This window comes from Crinia signifera, chromosome 1 (genome assembly GCF_055691185.1).
Source record: "Crinia signifera chromosome 1, ASM5569118v1, whole genome shotgun sequence".
NCBI classification, from domain to species: Eukaryota; Metazoa; Chordata; class Amphibia; order Anura; family Myobatrachidae; genus Crinia; species Crinia signifera.
The window spans coordinates 81106447-81123462 of record NC_139217.1 but is presented as its reverse complement, the minus strand read 5'-3'; the positions used below and the strand labels follow the sequence as shown (position 1 = coordinate 81123462).

General features: G+C 41.9%; 1 protein-coding gene across 1 annotated transcript in view; it reads right to left on the bottom strand.

The window, feature by feature from the left end:
- Positions 1-8447, bottom strand: part of KDR (kinase insert domain receptor) — a 31082-nt gene extending 22635 nt beyond the window's left edge. Inside the window, exons 1-5 of the mRNA XM_083168321.1 lie at positions 8216-8447; positions 6467-6536; positions 3535-3731; positions 2052-2191; positions 278-446 (exon numbers count right to left, since the gene is read on the bottom strand). Coding sequence (XP_083024447.1) covers positions 278-446; positions 2052-2191; positions 3535-3731; positions 6467-6536; positions 8216-8279 — 640 coding nt within the window. The 5' untranslated portion in view covers positions 8280-8447. The remainder of the gene's footprint in view (positions 1-277; positions 447-2051; positions 2192-3534; positions 3732-6466; positions 6537-8215) is intronic.
- Positions 8448-17016: the final 8569 nt, after the last annotated feature.

Genomic DNA, 17016 nt, shown 5'->3' with positions numbered 1-17016 from the left:
TCTTCTGTAAGATTTAACCTTTTCACACATATGAATAATGGTTGTAGAAAAAATAATATACAGCAGGCAGAATAATATCCAGCTGTTGTGAAACTACACATCCCAGCATGCCTTGCCATAGTTTTAGCACTCCCTAATAGCAAACCTGTGGCAAGGCATGATGGGACTTGTAGTTTCACAACAGCTGGAGGGCCATAGTTTAGACATGCCTGATATACAGTATAAATGTACAATATAACATTATGGTTAATAGAGAATAAATGTAACAAATAATTACCTATCACTATTATCATGAAGTTGGGGGACCTGTACGTGTTACCACCAATAACGGTTTCGCAGAAGACCATATCGAAATACCTCACCAATCCACTGAGGATTGTGACACCATTCTCCTTGTCCCACTTTACACTGTTACCATTGGGAACAAACGTGTTGTCTGCATATTTCTAAAAGGTGAAATATAGTCCGAATTAGTCACCGTATAACAATATCAGCAGTATTAACATGAATCATCAATGTCCAAATGAAGAGCTCAATTCAAGTGCTTGCATTGCATTGCTGCTGGGAAGCATCTCAGCGATAGCGTGTAATTCAAATTCAAGTGCAGCAGGAGGCGTCTGTAGAGGAAAGATGCCTCCTGTAACTGACAGAAGCCTCCTGTATACGTTGGTGAGATCAGAGTGCTGCGCCAGAGGATGCAGCCTCGTATTACCATACTGACCAGTCGTCACAATTTGTGATGTTTCTAAGGTATCGTCAGACTGTGTAAGCTGAAGCTTTCTAAGGATGGCAGTTGGACCCAGACATTTGGGTCCAGTAAAGGGCCCCATACATCAGCAATTAATTGTGACAATTTTCAGATATGGAGATGATTGCCACAATTAATTTTAGATGTGTGGGCTCCCCCTTTTGGCAATCCCAATCAAAATCGCCAATCGATTGCTTAATCAGGTTTTTAAACATGTTTAATAATCTGGTATTATCTGCAGATCTTTTTTATATGTGTGGGCATTCCCAATTCGTCTTCTACATCTATTTACATTATGAACAGCAATCGATTGGGCAATTTCCAGATATGAAGATGCAATCTTTAGATGGAAAAATCTGCCGATCACTGAAATAAATCTGTAATGTGTGGGCAAAGTCAGATAGATTGTAAAATCCATTTATCTGGCCAAAAAAATCCCTGGATCTGGAAATCCATAAATTGTGATTGCTGATGTATGGGGCCCATGTCTGCGTCTGAAGACCCTGGACTCATACCGCTGCATGCCCTGAAGAATGGTACTAGGTACATTCCCTGCTCTGCCCACCAAACGCTACATCATGTCAATCATTCTGCAGCTGACAGGGGATGAAAGCAAGACCTGTTCTTCAAATGCATAAAAAGAGTCTTGCGTCTATGCGATCCCCATTAGGTTTGTATATAAACCATCAGATTTAAGTATGAATTTGAATTAGGCCCAAAATGTAAAAAATACAAATAAAACAATAATGTCATAGAAATAAAAAGGAATTGAACATTTGGACCCATTGAAATCACCTTTGTCATATTTGTCTGTGGAGTAACAGAGGTGAAATGTAATGTGATGTCTATCATGCTAAATCTCACTAAGGGCCAGATGAACTAAGCCTCGAAATGGGATAAAATGGAGAGTGATAAAGAGCCAGCCAATCAGCTCCTACGTGTCCTTTTTCAAACACAGCCTATGACATGACAGGTAGGAGCTGAGTGGCTGGTTGTTTATCACTCTCCATTTTATCACCTTTTCAAGCTTAGTACATCTGGTCCTAATACACTTGTTTATACTTTAGACATTGTAAGTGCCTGTACCCGATGGTGGGATTGGCAAATGTATCACACACACTGACCCAAAAATAAGCAAGATAGAGAAAAGTATAATAAAAACCCACTATACTTAAATAAATGAAAGAATAAAATAAGTTGCTTTTCTGGATTATTGTTATTTCTACCTTAGCTACTGGGCTTTATGTTATTAGTATTAGTTTTATCCTGTGGTAAGGACCACATCAATTTGAGCATCTCTTACCGTACGTAGAGTCACATTGAGATCCCCCCTTGAAGCCTGGCATGGTATTATTACATTGTCAATGGCAGTGACGCTACCATGGATGAACACAGGGTGGGGTCTATCAGTTGCTGATGGCCCAAATGGAGAAGAGTTCTCATCTATGAATGACATGATATTAGACATGCAGTGACACTACTGTTCTCTCATCCCGGCACAGATGTCTTATACATGTAACATAAAATGTTATATCACTGCAGTTCATATAAAATACATAGGGCCTTATTCTAGTTCACTCTTTCTGACAAAATCCTTCTTAGATGGACAAAACCATGTGCACTGCAGGTGGGGCAGATGTTACTTGTGCAGAGAGAATTAGATTTGGGTGAGTTATTTTGTTTCTGTGCAGGGTAAATACTGACTGCTTTATTTTTACACTGAAATATAGATCTTACTTTGAAGTAAAACCCCACCCAAATCTAATTCTCTCTGCACAAGTTACATCTGCCCCATCTGCATTGCACATGGTTTTGTCCATCTAAGAAGGAATTTGTCAGAAAGAGTGAACTAGAATAAGGCCCATATTTCAGAGATGCCCACTGTCTCTTACTTCCATATTTAAAAGATTTGCTCTTGGAAATGTGTGGAAGACATATTGAATATGCAAAAATAAATTATATCAATACTGAGTATACATGCATTGCTGGGGACTGTAGTACTCCAAGGTGACATGACCTTTGCATACCCCAGCCAAACAGCTACATTTTGGCAAAGGTGATATTATGATCTGGTGGTATTATACTACTATTTATATGCACAACAGTAAAGATGTTTATCTCAACTAATGTAGGGTACACACCACCACGACCCGCTCACGATGCACATTGTGAGCGGGTCGTCAGTGTTTCTTCAGACCCGCTCACGGTGACGCCGGGGGGCACGACCCACTCACGATGTGCACCGTGAGCGGGTCCGATCCAATGGCGACCAGCACCCGGCAGTATGGTCGTTATTCAGATCCTACCTGTAGCAGGTAGGATCTGAATAACGACCGACCCGCAGGGCCGCGGATCGGATCGGTCCACACCAGGACAGAAAAGGGCCCAATCACCACACAATCTACATCCAATTGGTCGGAATTGGATCTAGATTGAGGGGATCGGGCCCTAGTCGTCCTGGTGTGTACCAGGCATTAGTCACCACCGGGATTCACTGGTATAAAGTGTAATTTTTGGTTGATAAATTGGCAAATGATTTTTAACAGGGTATCTTGCAAAGATGAACAAAGCTGCATCTCCTGTTTACTCAGTGTCAGAGGTAGTCTACTGTATATTAACATTTATATCACCTTTATTTGCTTGATCCAACTTATTGTATTTTTTTTTATCTTCTTTATTGCTATCCTCATCATTGACACTGATCCCCATCTAGACAGCTGAATAGAATTAATGGACTAAACATATTTTTATTACATACAAAATAAACGTAACTTGTACCCACTTACCTACAACATTCACATAAACACTTGATGTGCTGTTGGTACCTTCAAAAAGGCACTTGTAGATTCCAGTGTCGTTAGCTGTGAGCTGGTCCACCACAAGCATCTGACAATAGGCACTGTCACTGCACTGACTCACAGATGTGCGGTTATCATTAGTACTAGCGGTCGCAGGCCATAACCAAACCACCGGCCGCTCCCCTCTAGAACACAGAGGACATGTATTTGCATGTTAGTTCTACAATCTACCCATTACTTTCCAGAAATCAGAATAAATATATATATATATATATATACAGTGGTCGAAGTGGGGCGGTATACGGGGGTATGCCATACCGCCACTTTAATCTGAAGATAAAAAAACAAACTTTTTTTTCCCCCTCAGGATGCTCTCTGATCACTCAGCAGCGCATATTGTGCTTTTGTAATACCCCTGTACAACGGGGCAGTCTGGCAGGGGACGTTGATGGACAGGGGGGTGTCCGAAGGTGCGCACTATATTCACTCTTTACTTTCCCCCCACTTCAAAATTTCCATACCCCCACTTCAAAATTTCCACTTCGACCACTGTATATATATATATATACTTGATCACATTGCATCTAGTTAAAATAGCATATTGCATATCAAATGCTTTTTTAACTAGATGTGAGGTGATCTAGAACAGAACGCATCTAGCACAAAACGTACCGTGTGTGGCCAACTTAAGATCTAGTAATTAAGGCAGGTGTTTAGTTGGAATTTAAAAAAGTTGGTTCCTGATTATGGACCTGATTCAGTCCTGTTGGCAAGGCTGCAATTTTTTGCAGATGGACAAATCTGATGTAACATGTGCAGAGAGTTAGATTTGGGTGGGGTGGGTGCAAACTGAAATCTAAATTGCAGTGTAATAAAAATAAAGCAGAAAGTATTTACCCTGCACAGAAACAAAATAACTCACCCAAATCTAACTCTCACTGCACATGTTACATCTGCCCCCCTGCAGTGCAGCATGGTTATAGAAGAAATAGAGTCATTCGTAAAAGTGAGCGAGCATATAAGGCAAATACCAAGCAAATAGTGCGTTCACTGATCTTCAACAAAATTAGCCACCAACATATTATTCCTTTACTAGCCACCAACATATCATTCCTTTACTAGCCACCAACATATTATTCCTTTACTAGCCACCAACATATTATGACTTTCATTGCCACCAATACTGTATGTAATTACTTTACTAGCCACCAATATATATAAATTTTACTAGCCACGACAATTTAATCACTTTAATAGCCACCAAAATATTGTGATTTTACTAGCCAACAACATATAAATTATTTTACTAGTCACCAACACCTAATCACTTCACTAGCCATCAACATAATATGACTTTACTATCCACCAACGTATAACACCTTTACTAGCCACCAATAGCTAATTACTTTCCTAGCCAGTGCCACCAACATATGAGACTTTGATAGCCACAAACATAGTCTGACTTTATTATCCACTTTCATTTTATGAGTTTACTAGCCACCAACATATGACAAATACATTAGTCACCAATAAAAACTTACTTTATTTCACTACTCACCAATAGCAACATAACCAACCAACATATAGCAACTTTACAAGTCAATGACATACAGCGACTTTACTAGTAGTAAAACAACATAAACATAAAACAAATTTATTAGTCACCAGCATAAATTTATTTCACTAGCCACCAACATATAACAACTTTACTAATCACCAGCATATAATGATTGCACTAGCCACCAACTTATAACAACTTTACTAATCACCAGCATATAATTATTTTACTAGCCACGAACATATACCAACATTACTAATCACCAGCATATAATGATTTCACTAGCCACCAACATATAACAACTTTACTAAATCACCAGCATATAATGATTTCACTAGCCACCAACATATACCAACTTTACTAATCACCAGCATATAATGATTTTACTAGCCACCAACATATACCAACTTTACTAATAACCAGCATATAATGATTTTACTAGCCACCAACATATAACAACTTTACTAATCACCAGCATATAATGATTGCACTAGCCACCAACATATAGCAACTTTACTAATCACCAGCATATAATTATTTTACTAGCCACCAACATATACCAACTTTACTAATAACCAGCATATAATGATTTTACTAGCCACCAACATATAACAACTTTACTAATCACCAGCATATAATTATTTCACTAGCCACCAACATATAACAACTTCACTAATCACCAGCATATAATGATTTTACTAGCCACCAACATATAACAACTTTACTAATCACCAGCATATAATTATTTCACTAGCCACCAATATATAACAACTTTACTAATCACCAGCATATAATGATTGCACTAGCCACCAACTTATAACAACTTTACTAATCACCAGCATATAATTATTTTACTAGCCACGAACATATACCAACATTACTAATCACCAGCATATAATGATTTCACTAGCCACCAACATATAACAACTTTACTAATCACCAGCATATAATGATTGCACTAGCCACCAACATATAACAACTTTACTAATCACCAGCATATAATGATTTCACTAGCCACCAACATATAACAACTTTACTAATCACCAGCATATAATGATTGCACTAGCCACCAACATATAACAACTTTACTAATCACCAGCATATAATTATTTTACTAGCCACCAACATATAACAACTCTACTAATCACCAGCATATAGTGATTTTTTTTCCCATCAAACAAGATTTTCTGTTCAGTTTGTAAACATTTTCTGTTCAGTTTCCACAAGTTCATATTTCACAAATAATGTTTACTGTACAGCAATAATGCTAATTAAACAGCACTCAACTACACATGACACATTATACTAAACATAAAACCATTCCTAACGACGCGTATAGGGAGTAATGTTAGTATACTGTACCTGCATGTAATATTTAGTGTACAATTTGACGCTATGAGGATCTTATTCTTAGAACTTAATTTTGGTTTCTCTGCAAAGAAGCAAAAATGACATGGTATAATAGATAACACAAACATATAACAAATAGCCTGAAACAACTTTATAGTTACATACATTGCTACTTCTCTGAAACACATTTTATCAACACAGGAAGATTGTGCAGATGGTCCAGGGGTAAAATGCAAAGCAAATCATTATTCACTAGTCTTGGGTGGAGTTCCTGTTATTTTAGCCAGTTGAGCGTCATGGTCTTTGAAAAGGATATGCGATATTTAAGTGAGCCCTTATCGGTGATCTCAAATTATTTCGAGATTGGAACAATACTAAAATACTTCTAATAAATGTAGTGTAGATTTTACCACAACATGTGAATTCTCCAAACTCTCTAAAAAACCAGGGCCCTTATTCTAGTTCACTCGCAAAGGCAAATTCCTTCTCATATGGACAAAACCATGTGCATTGCAGGTAGGGCAGATGTAACGTGCAGAGAGAGTTAGATTTGGGTGAGTTATTTTGTTTCTGTGCAGGGAAAATACTGGCTGCATTATTTTCACACTGCAATATAGATCTCACTTTGAAGTAAACCCCCACCCAAATCTAACTCTCTCTGCATATGTTACATCTGCCCCACCTGCAGTGCACCTGGTTTTGTCCATTTGAGAATGAATTTGCCTTTGCGAGTGAACCAGAATAAGGGTCTGGCCTTACTGTCATAATGAGACAGCAAATGACAATATCCTACCCTGTCACAGTGTGTTGCTGCTTCCCAACACCCTTCCTCTGTACTTTTATAAAGAAAAAAGTGATGTGAACGCATTGTACTTTCTAGCCGCTTTTTCCAGTAACATTGCATAACACACCGGGGGATTATACAACAAAACAATACAATGCGTTACACATCCTCCTCGTCATCATCATCATGGAATATATAGGAAAGACGTTGTAGACATATCACTCTAGATATTCCGTAAATCCATCACGTATCAACTAGGTTAGGAAATGTTTATATATTCCTGATCAAAGGCAAATATTGTACCTGTACGATTTATTTACAGCCAATGGGAACACATAATAATGGCATTTATCCAACATGACTGTTTATGAAGGAGCTGATCTGCTGAATAACTCATTTTACGTTCATTAATAGGCGGATACATTGGGGCAGATGTATTAAGCCTGGAGAAGAGATAAACTGGAGATAAACTGGAGATAAAATAAAAGGAGATAAAGCATCAGCCAATCAACTCCCAACTGTCATTTTCAAACACAGCCGATTGGCTGGTGCTTTACCTCCTTTCACTTTATCTCCACTTAATCTCCAGTTTATCTCTTCTCCAGGCTTAATACATCTGCCCCATTGTTTTTAGCTGCCATCAAAACATAAGGGCACTCATTCATGCATATGCAGCATTACATAGCATGATTAGGATTGGGATTAATCATTCAATACTCCATGTGCTTCCTGCATCAGCATCCCATAAACAATAATGCTATTAATATAAATAAGCAGCAAATTATTCATTTTTAATTGTCACACATTTATTTCTCTGTTTAAATCTTTAATAAGTGAAATAATATGAACATGCTTATGCCATGACATACACAAACTACTGTACAGCTGGCAATTGGTTCTGGTGATATAAGCCCAGTAGCATGTCTGTATAAACACTGCACAGGTATCATTGCTGCAAAGCCAAGAGTTAGACTCACCTGTTGCTGCGAGTCCTGCCAGGCAGAGCAGCAGTAATACACCCAGGATAAGTGAGGTCCTCATTCTCTGCTACGGATATATATAATCTCCTTGGAGGTAATCAAAAGCTTTCAGCTCCCAGAGGCATGGGCAGTGTCCGTAGCAATGTTCCTATGTGGCTGTGCAGCGATCACACAGAGATGCTAGTGAAACATGCCGTGCACAGTGTGGGATCTTCTCCTCCTCCACCGAAGGGACATCAGAGTGTGATGCAGCAGGGGCAGCGCTGGTACTGCTGCACTGCTCTCCCACCTCCAGGCCACGCCCACAGGAAGGACCACTGGGAACCTGCTGTATAAGTTTTATGAACTTTAGAGTGACTTGCTAGCAAGTCACTCTAAAGGGGGGGGGGGGGGGGGGGGAATATTTGGATGAATTACACTAAAGTACTTTTTATCTATTTTTATTATCACATCCATTCTCTTATATAAATGTATATAAAGTGCGTGTGTGTGTGAACTTTAGTCAACTATTGTGTGTATATTTTATATTTATATGGGCAAAACCACTTAATGGCCTCATCTTATGAAAACAGTTCTTTCATCTAAAAACAAAAAAACAAACAAAGTTAAATAGAACAATGGAACAAAAGAGTATGCCAGATAAAAGCTACTCAGTGTGTGCTGGAAAATGAGACATTTAAAGAATAAGTGAAGCATAAAACAAATACAACATATCATTCAGGCCTCCGCAGTAATAATAGTTTTGTGGTTGACCTGTTGTAGAGCCCATAGTCATAGTTATAGAGTCCCATAGTCATTACAGCAAGACACATACAGCAGGGCCTGATTCGTTCTGAGCAAATAGAAAACAGGTGGGGCAGATTTATGGGGCCTACACACGTAGCAATGTGTTTAGATGAGCGTTCTGAGCAATGCTAGATTGTTCAGAATGCTCAGATCACTCAGCACACAGCGCTGCAGAGCACTATGTGGTGAGCGGGTGTTATATGGGGCTCAGACAGTCGGGATCCCGACAGTCAGTATCCTGACGTTGGGATCTGACTGCCGGTGCTCTAACGGGGGCAAGCATAAAGAAGCCCCTTGCGCTCGCCACGCTGCAGGCCCAGTGGCTCGCTACGCTCGCCACAGGTTCTATTCTCCCTCTATGGGGGTCGTGGACCCCCACAAGGGAGAATAGCCCATGTGAGTCGGGATCCCCCTTGTCGAAGCACCGGCAGTTGGGATCCCGATGTCTGGATACTGTCGGGATCCCCACTGTTGGAGCCAGAGGCAGAACTCTGGGAGGCAATGGAGTCATCTGCCGCCGGGCTCCTGTTCCCAAGGGGGCACCTCTCCTCCCCTGCAAGTTTGAATCAGTCAAATGAAAGCAGTTGATATTGCTAATGTGGCTGACTCCCCCTTCTAACAATTTTTTTTCAAATGTCACACCCTGTGTTAGATCCCATGACCCTACTGGAGACAGACACCTTACTGAATATGCTATTTGGGGGGGCACCAATACTTATCTTGCCTCCGGGCAACTGGGATGAACTTACGCCACTGGTTGGAGCGTCATCCGTGTACCCGTGGTGAGCGATCTGTCCTGCTTTTCCATGTCAACATTTTCATTATGTTGACCTTTTACATAAGTCAACCTTGTGCATGTTAATCATTTAGGGTCGACCTAGACAATGTCAACCTTTACATGTAATAATGGAGACTGTAAATGGAAAAGGAAGACTGCAACTCCAGTTATGGCCACTAGAGGGCCAGCAAGCATCCTGTACTTCTAACCAGATAGAAAGTTAAGGTGCCCACAGACGCATCGATCCCGGCGTGCGTTCTGTGCTTAACTAGCACACATAGCATCGCATCGTATGCCTTGTGCATGTGATGTGCATGTGATGCGATGCGATGCGATAAAAAGCTAGTACAAAAAGTATGTGCAGCACATACTTTTTGTACTGTGCGATGAGGTGCCGCGGGAGCGCGCACCCCATCGTACAGCATCGCACCGCCGGCAACGGTGCGTGTGTGGGCAATTTTAATTTAAAGATGCCAATCCGGTGTGTACTGCCCGCTTTGCCTTTATTATTACCTATACTTATTTCACGATACTGTATGTGGAGCTTTTGCACTGTGCTAAAATCAATCATTTACTGTGTTTGGGTAGTAATGATGATATGCAGCCATTTCAATGTCACATTCAGGTCCTTACGCAGCTAGTCTGCATTCGCACGGGGACCAATGGTTTTTTTGTGCGTATGCGCATTTCTGCGCATGTGAATACGCAGGGTGCGTGCACCCACGGGGAACCTTCTGTTCGCCAGGTGCACGCACCCAACATAGCGGGTGGGGGGGGGTGGAGAGGGACTTGGGTGCCGGGCAGCCCAATTACCATATGGTAACACCCAGCATTTCATGGGCGTTTCCATCAGAATGCAGGGCGTTCTCATGGTATTGAGGCTGTGACGCGGGTTTGGGGGGCTGGTAGCTGACATCACCGGAGGTCAGCTGCCCACCCGTTACCGTCCCAGCATGCACACATATGTAAGTGACTTGAAAGTCACTTTTATATGCGTGCACTTTCCACATCTTTGTGGAAGATGTGGGTGTTCCCCGCAGCATGCCAATGGATGTTTATGTTAAACATCCATTCGCAGCCAGTGTGTGGGAACACACACACACACGCTGCGAGGGGGGGGCTTCCCAGCATTCGCCGAGCGGGGTTCGGTGGTCTCGTAACCCTTACGAATCAAACAGAACAACCCCCTTAGTGTATACTAGTATGCAGACAACAAAATAATGTAAATGATATCAGCAGCACATGGTTCCTTATCGCGCATTGATTATTTACTACTATCTGATACCTTAATGTCACGCCTACACAATGCACGCTTACATGATATACTGATGTCCACCCATGCTCCTATGCTAACACTAACATTCCCATCAAATATACATCAAGATCATTTGTGCCGTTTCCCCACACAGCTAGCCACCTCAGCTGATTTTAAGTCATTTATTAAATCCCAGTGGTCTAACTTTGTAGACGATAACCTAGAACATTGGGATAACCCCGAGCTCATGTGGGAGACCCCCAAAGCTGTTATGCGAGGACACACTATTCCACAGACTATTCTATTCTCATTTAATACTTACTATTCTACAATTTATGCTTCCCAATCTATTGACACTGACAGAGGGCCAGATGCACTAAGCTTCAAAAGTGAAAAACTGGAGAGTGATAAACAGCCAGCCAATCATCTCCTACCTGCCATGTCACAGACTGTGTTTGAAAAATGTCAGGCAGGAGCTGATTGGCTGGCTGTTTATCACTCTCTCTGTAAAACATACTGTGTGGAAGCTGGTATTCCTCCTGTAATTGCGTAAAGGATTTAATAAGGTTACCCTCATATATTTGTCCGATGGAATTTATATTATATTGTTTCCAAATTTTGGAGCCTTGATGTAAACTTAGTTGTTTCAATGGGTCTAATGAAAATATATGGGTTTCGGGGTCCACCCCGTCATACTTCATTTCCTTATCCATCCACCTCCAAGTTTTCCTAGCCTGATTTAACATAGGGGGAGTTCTTCTACCATTTCCTACTGTTAATATTGCCTGGATTGGAATATGTCCCGGGGTCACCCTCCTTATAAACTCCATCAGCTCAGCCGAGGCCTCCTCAACCCGAATCCATGCCCGCAGATGGGCAATTTGTACCGCGTGATAATATTTTTTAAAAATAGGCAGTGCCAAACCTCCCCTTTTTCGTTCTCTAGTCAATATATCCATTTTGACTCGGGGATTTTTATTTTTCCAAATAAATGAGGAAATAACACTATTTATCCTACTGAATACCTCATTGGAAACAAAACTAGGAGCGTGCTGAAGTACGTACAGAAATTTCGGCAACATTGACATTTTTACCAGGTTAACCCTTCCAAGCATAGTCAAAGGGAGTTTGGCCCAGTTCTTACATTTAATTTTTAACAGTGTTATTAAGGGGTCAATATTATCTACTACATAATCACTAGGATCCTTGGAGATAATAACCCCCAAGTATTTGAACCTTTCTATCCTAGATAGTCCGATATAATTATCATATTCAATACCCCTTTCTTTCCGGGCTATAAGCAAATGTGATTTATGACGATTTACCACTAATCCAGAGTATCGCCCAAACTCCTCAATACAATTAACTGCTAATGGTAGATCCCTCTCATACTCTGTGGAGCCCACCAAAAGATCATCCGCATAAAAGGATACCATATGAGTCTTATGTTCCAGTTCACCTCCCCCCTCTCCCATCGCCGCTCTTATTTTACAGGCAACTGGGTCAATTGCTATTGCGAAGAGGAGAGGGGAGAGGGGACACCCCTGTCTAGTGCCTCGACTCAGATGGAACGGGGGGCTCCCTTATACTTAGAATACCTGCCCATTCTCTTACCCAGAAATCCAGCCCTGTTATATGACATAAATGTATCACGGATCATCAAGTCAATTAGTGAGGAGTTTAGGGGATGGAAACACATGACTCTCTCATATTTGGGCAGAGATTCCCTTATTAAAATGATGACCTCTCCCCGTCTCCTGTATACTCTACAGGCACTACCTATTCTTCTCACTAAGAAAGATGTCCAACAAATAAATAAATTGTCCCGATCATTCCTCTGGAGAGATGGCAGAGCTCGTATTAGCCTCAGAAAACTATGTCAACTCAAATTCAATGGCGGCATAAACTTTCCTAACATTGCTGACTACAATCATGCTTCTCTAATGAGATTTTTATCTGACTGGTTACAGAACCAAGTAATCTACGTCTATATATCCATTGAATCACAATATTTTACCCACAATGGCTCTTAAATCTTTTCTCCATATCCACAATCAGGAGGTTCCAGAGGAGGTTCAGGATAATCCTTTGCTAATGACGACTAGACGACTCTGGCACATCCTACGCCATAAACATTGTCTTAACGCACACAAATCGATCCATCGCCAATTCATACAGAACCCAGACTTTCAGAATCGGATGGCATCTTCAATGTATGGAGGGTGGGAGGGATACATGATATACGACACTTAATTGATTTTGATGCGAGACGGCCCCGGACATTCCTCGAGGCAACTGCTAAATTTGGGACTATACAGGCACAACATTACATCTCTTCTGTAATAAAAACCTGAAAAAGATTGGGATAATACGCTAGACCGCTGTCTCTCGAAATCAATTCCCTTAAAGCCATCTCTACGTATCATAGCTTTCTACATGAAAACATAGATCATGATCTTGTCAGCCAAGGAATGCGTCAATGGCTGACTCAATTTCCGTCCCTTACCATATCTGAATTGTTAAAAGGCCTATTAAAATCTCGTACTTTATTAAAGGCTAGTACATATAACAAACTTTTTAAAAATATTTATCACAGGACATACCTATCTCCCCATAGGGGATTCAGAATGGGCCTAACTGATTGCCACACATGTCCTAGATGTGCTAGAGAAGAGGCAGACCTATACCATTGCCTTTGGGAGTGCCCAGTAGTCCAGGGTTTCTGGAGACAAGTTAAAAGAGACGCTGAAACCCATCTAATTAATTTCGTACCATTGACCCCGGAATGGGCTGTCCTGGGTACTCTCCCCGAAAGGACAGAGGTTCGCCCCTGGTTGCAGAAAACTACTACTAGCAATCAGTGCTGCAGCAAAAAAAAACTATCCTACAAGATTGGATTCAACCAACCCCTGTAAATTTTTATTTATATAAGGAAAAACTCACCTTCATCTTCCGCATGGACTGGATGGAAACTATGTTTGATAAGGAAAAGAAAGCCGCCTCCTTTTTCAATACATGGGAAAGCCTCATTGCAACCTTACCTGTTTCAACTCAATCTCAAATTCACAACCTCATGCGATTGACACAGTGGTATGAAAATCGCATCCTGATCGGTGATCCGCCTATTGAACTACCTAACGGGTGAGCACCAGACACTTTTCTTTTTCCATTACTATGTTTTTGAGCATAATTCCTTTGCAATAATGTTCACACATTAAATATACAATTTGCACCTATGTAGTTGAAGCATATCTAAACCTGTATACAATGACCAGACACTGTATTGTATCAACATGTTATTTCCGCAGTATTCCATGGCAACTTTTTGTCACTCTTGATATGCTCAATTTACCTGTATATTTTGTATGTTTATGACTCTTCTTCAATAAAAAAAAAAAAATGTAAATAATAAACAGACAACCAATAATAATGTGACTATTGTGCACCCAATATAGCCTTACTATCATGAGAAGCTGCATTGATTACACCTAGGGGATGGTGGGGGTATTCGCTGGGGTAAGCTGGGAGCTTTGCAGCTTATCAAGTCAATTACAACCACCCCCATAGAGATGCCAAACCACACAATCCACTAGCCATATGATATACCTGCCATTGCCCTCATCCTCTGTGTCTGATGCTGAGATGTGAGACAGCTGCTTTTGAAGACCCACATTCTCGTGGATAGTGCTGTCATCAAATTCTATTGACACCTGCCACACACGAAAGATGGATTCTGCATGACTGCAGAGGAACCAACAGTGACACTTATTAGGGACACTTACATTTCTTCTCCCCTGTCAGTATCTAGTCAGTACATCAATGCTATACTCACCACACTCTTACTGGTATCACCAGATAATACTGTCATTCAGCACCCTTTCAGCTGCAAGCAGTAAGGACACTTCAGAGCTATGTTTGCATAGAGGAGCCAGTGATGACAATCTGAAGTCACGGAGATGAGTGCACATCACCACTACTCCTTCTCCTATGTTTTATACACGGTTTTGTAATCAAGTTCTGTAAATCTAATTCTCAGGAACGGAATGGAAAGATGGGGTGTTGTGAACAACCTCTGACCCCTGACAAAACTGACCGGCATGACCCACACTATTTTATTTATTTATTTATTTTATTAACAGTTTGTTATATAATGCACCACATTCAATTGGGCCAAATGTAATAGGGTGTTAGAATCAGAAAGTGAGAGATTTTTGGGAGAGTTTTCCCAATTTTTTAAAGTGGCAATCAATTACATGGCAATCTGCCCTGTCTGTGGTGGGTATTTCTAAGGCAGGATAAACCTGCCCTGTTAGGTATATCCTTCCCCAGAAAAAAACACCACTTAATACATATATTAGGACTAGTTGCGGCTCCTACCTTATGGTAGGAGGGGGGCAGCCGCTGGCCGGCACACCTCCCCCCCCCCCCCCCCCCCTGCACGTGCGTGCGTGCACTGCAGTGGCCACCGCTCCTCCTGATGCCCGCCGCAATATTCCCTGTACAATGATAACAGGCACATGCACAGTACCGACCTCTGGCAACAGCCCATAGAAGTGAAATCGTAGTCCCGGCGCCTGTATAATACAAATGACAGGAACTGGGATCAGCACATGAGCAGTACTAATGTAGCTTCATTATTTCAGGGAAGATCAGAAGCCAGAGTTGAGAATAGAATCACAAATTAAGGCGAAATTAAGGCGAGAACGCTGCTTTAACCACTTAAGTGGTATTCCCGGAAATTTTCCGGGCTCAGCTGCACTGCAACTGCGGGCTGTCCCGGAAAAGTTCAGGACATACCACTATGTAGTAGGTGCGCGCCAGTGGTGCCTCCATCGGAGCACCACTGGTGCACTACCTTTAGGGGTCCCCCCCCGCGCCGTCACCCCCCACCCCTCCTGTTGGTCCCCCCGGGTCCCTCTGCTCCAGTTAAGGGGGGTGGTGGCAGCTTCTTATGATCTGTGGTGCATTTTGCTGGGGCAGCACGAACCTGCCCTGGTAGGTTTGTCCTGCCCCAGTAAAACACACCACTCAAGGGGTTAATCCCAGAACGTTCGTGGACACTGAGGTAGAAACATTTTGCAGGAGCAGCTCAAACTGCATATCACGCTGGTTAAGGAAACCGCAACAAGTCCTGGGGTCACCATCATACTCAGGGTTGTAACTAGAACTCTCAGGGCCCCATATCAAAATTTGAAAAGGGCCCCCCTTTGTACAGGGTGACACTCCCGGTGGGGGAGGGATGGGCGGCTTTTACCTGTTCCCTAGGCTCTGAACAGGGTCTGAATCAGGCCCTAAGGTCACACAGTGTAACATAGTTTGGCAGGTCTTTCAGTGCTGCTCTAGAAGTGACATCATCTGAGTAGCTGACAGAGATGGCCTCTAGGGTCCCACATCCCATAAAAAACAAAAGGAATGGCAGGGGACTGCAGGCAGCAATAGATTGTCCCACATTGGCCCTTATTCAGATCTGATTGCAGTACAAATTTGTTTGGAAAATGGGCAAAACCAGGGGCCTTATTCTGATTGACTCGGACAAGTACACATTACAGTAGTTTGGATTGCGTATTCCTGCTGAGTGCGCGTGTATAGCCTACACATTGCGCATGTGCAACAGCGGCTCTCCGCACTTAGTCGGATCAATACACAGAAAAAATGTCCACCGAACACTGTCGGACAATATGGGTGTAATGTGGGCATATCCATGGGCGCGGTTTAAAAGTGGCAAAACTGGACGTAAAATGGGGCGTCAACATGGGTGTGCTCGATAAGTGGTAGATGTGCACTCGGACTGCTCACCGAGTGGCCACGACCCAACACTCCCAAAATCTTCGGTGCAAACAAGTAGCTTTCATGTCTCGGAGGGCGGTAGTTCATGTGCACCGCGTTCGGTCGGACAATCAGTACGCACCGCACCAAAATTACTCTCAGCTGAACACAATACTAACCCAGTCCTCTGGTCAATTTACTTTAATTACCCCG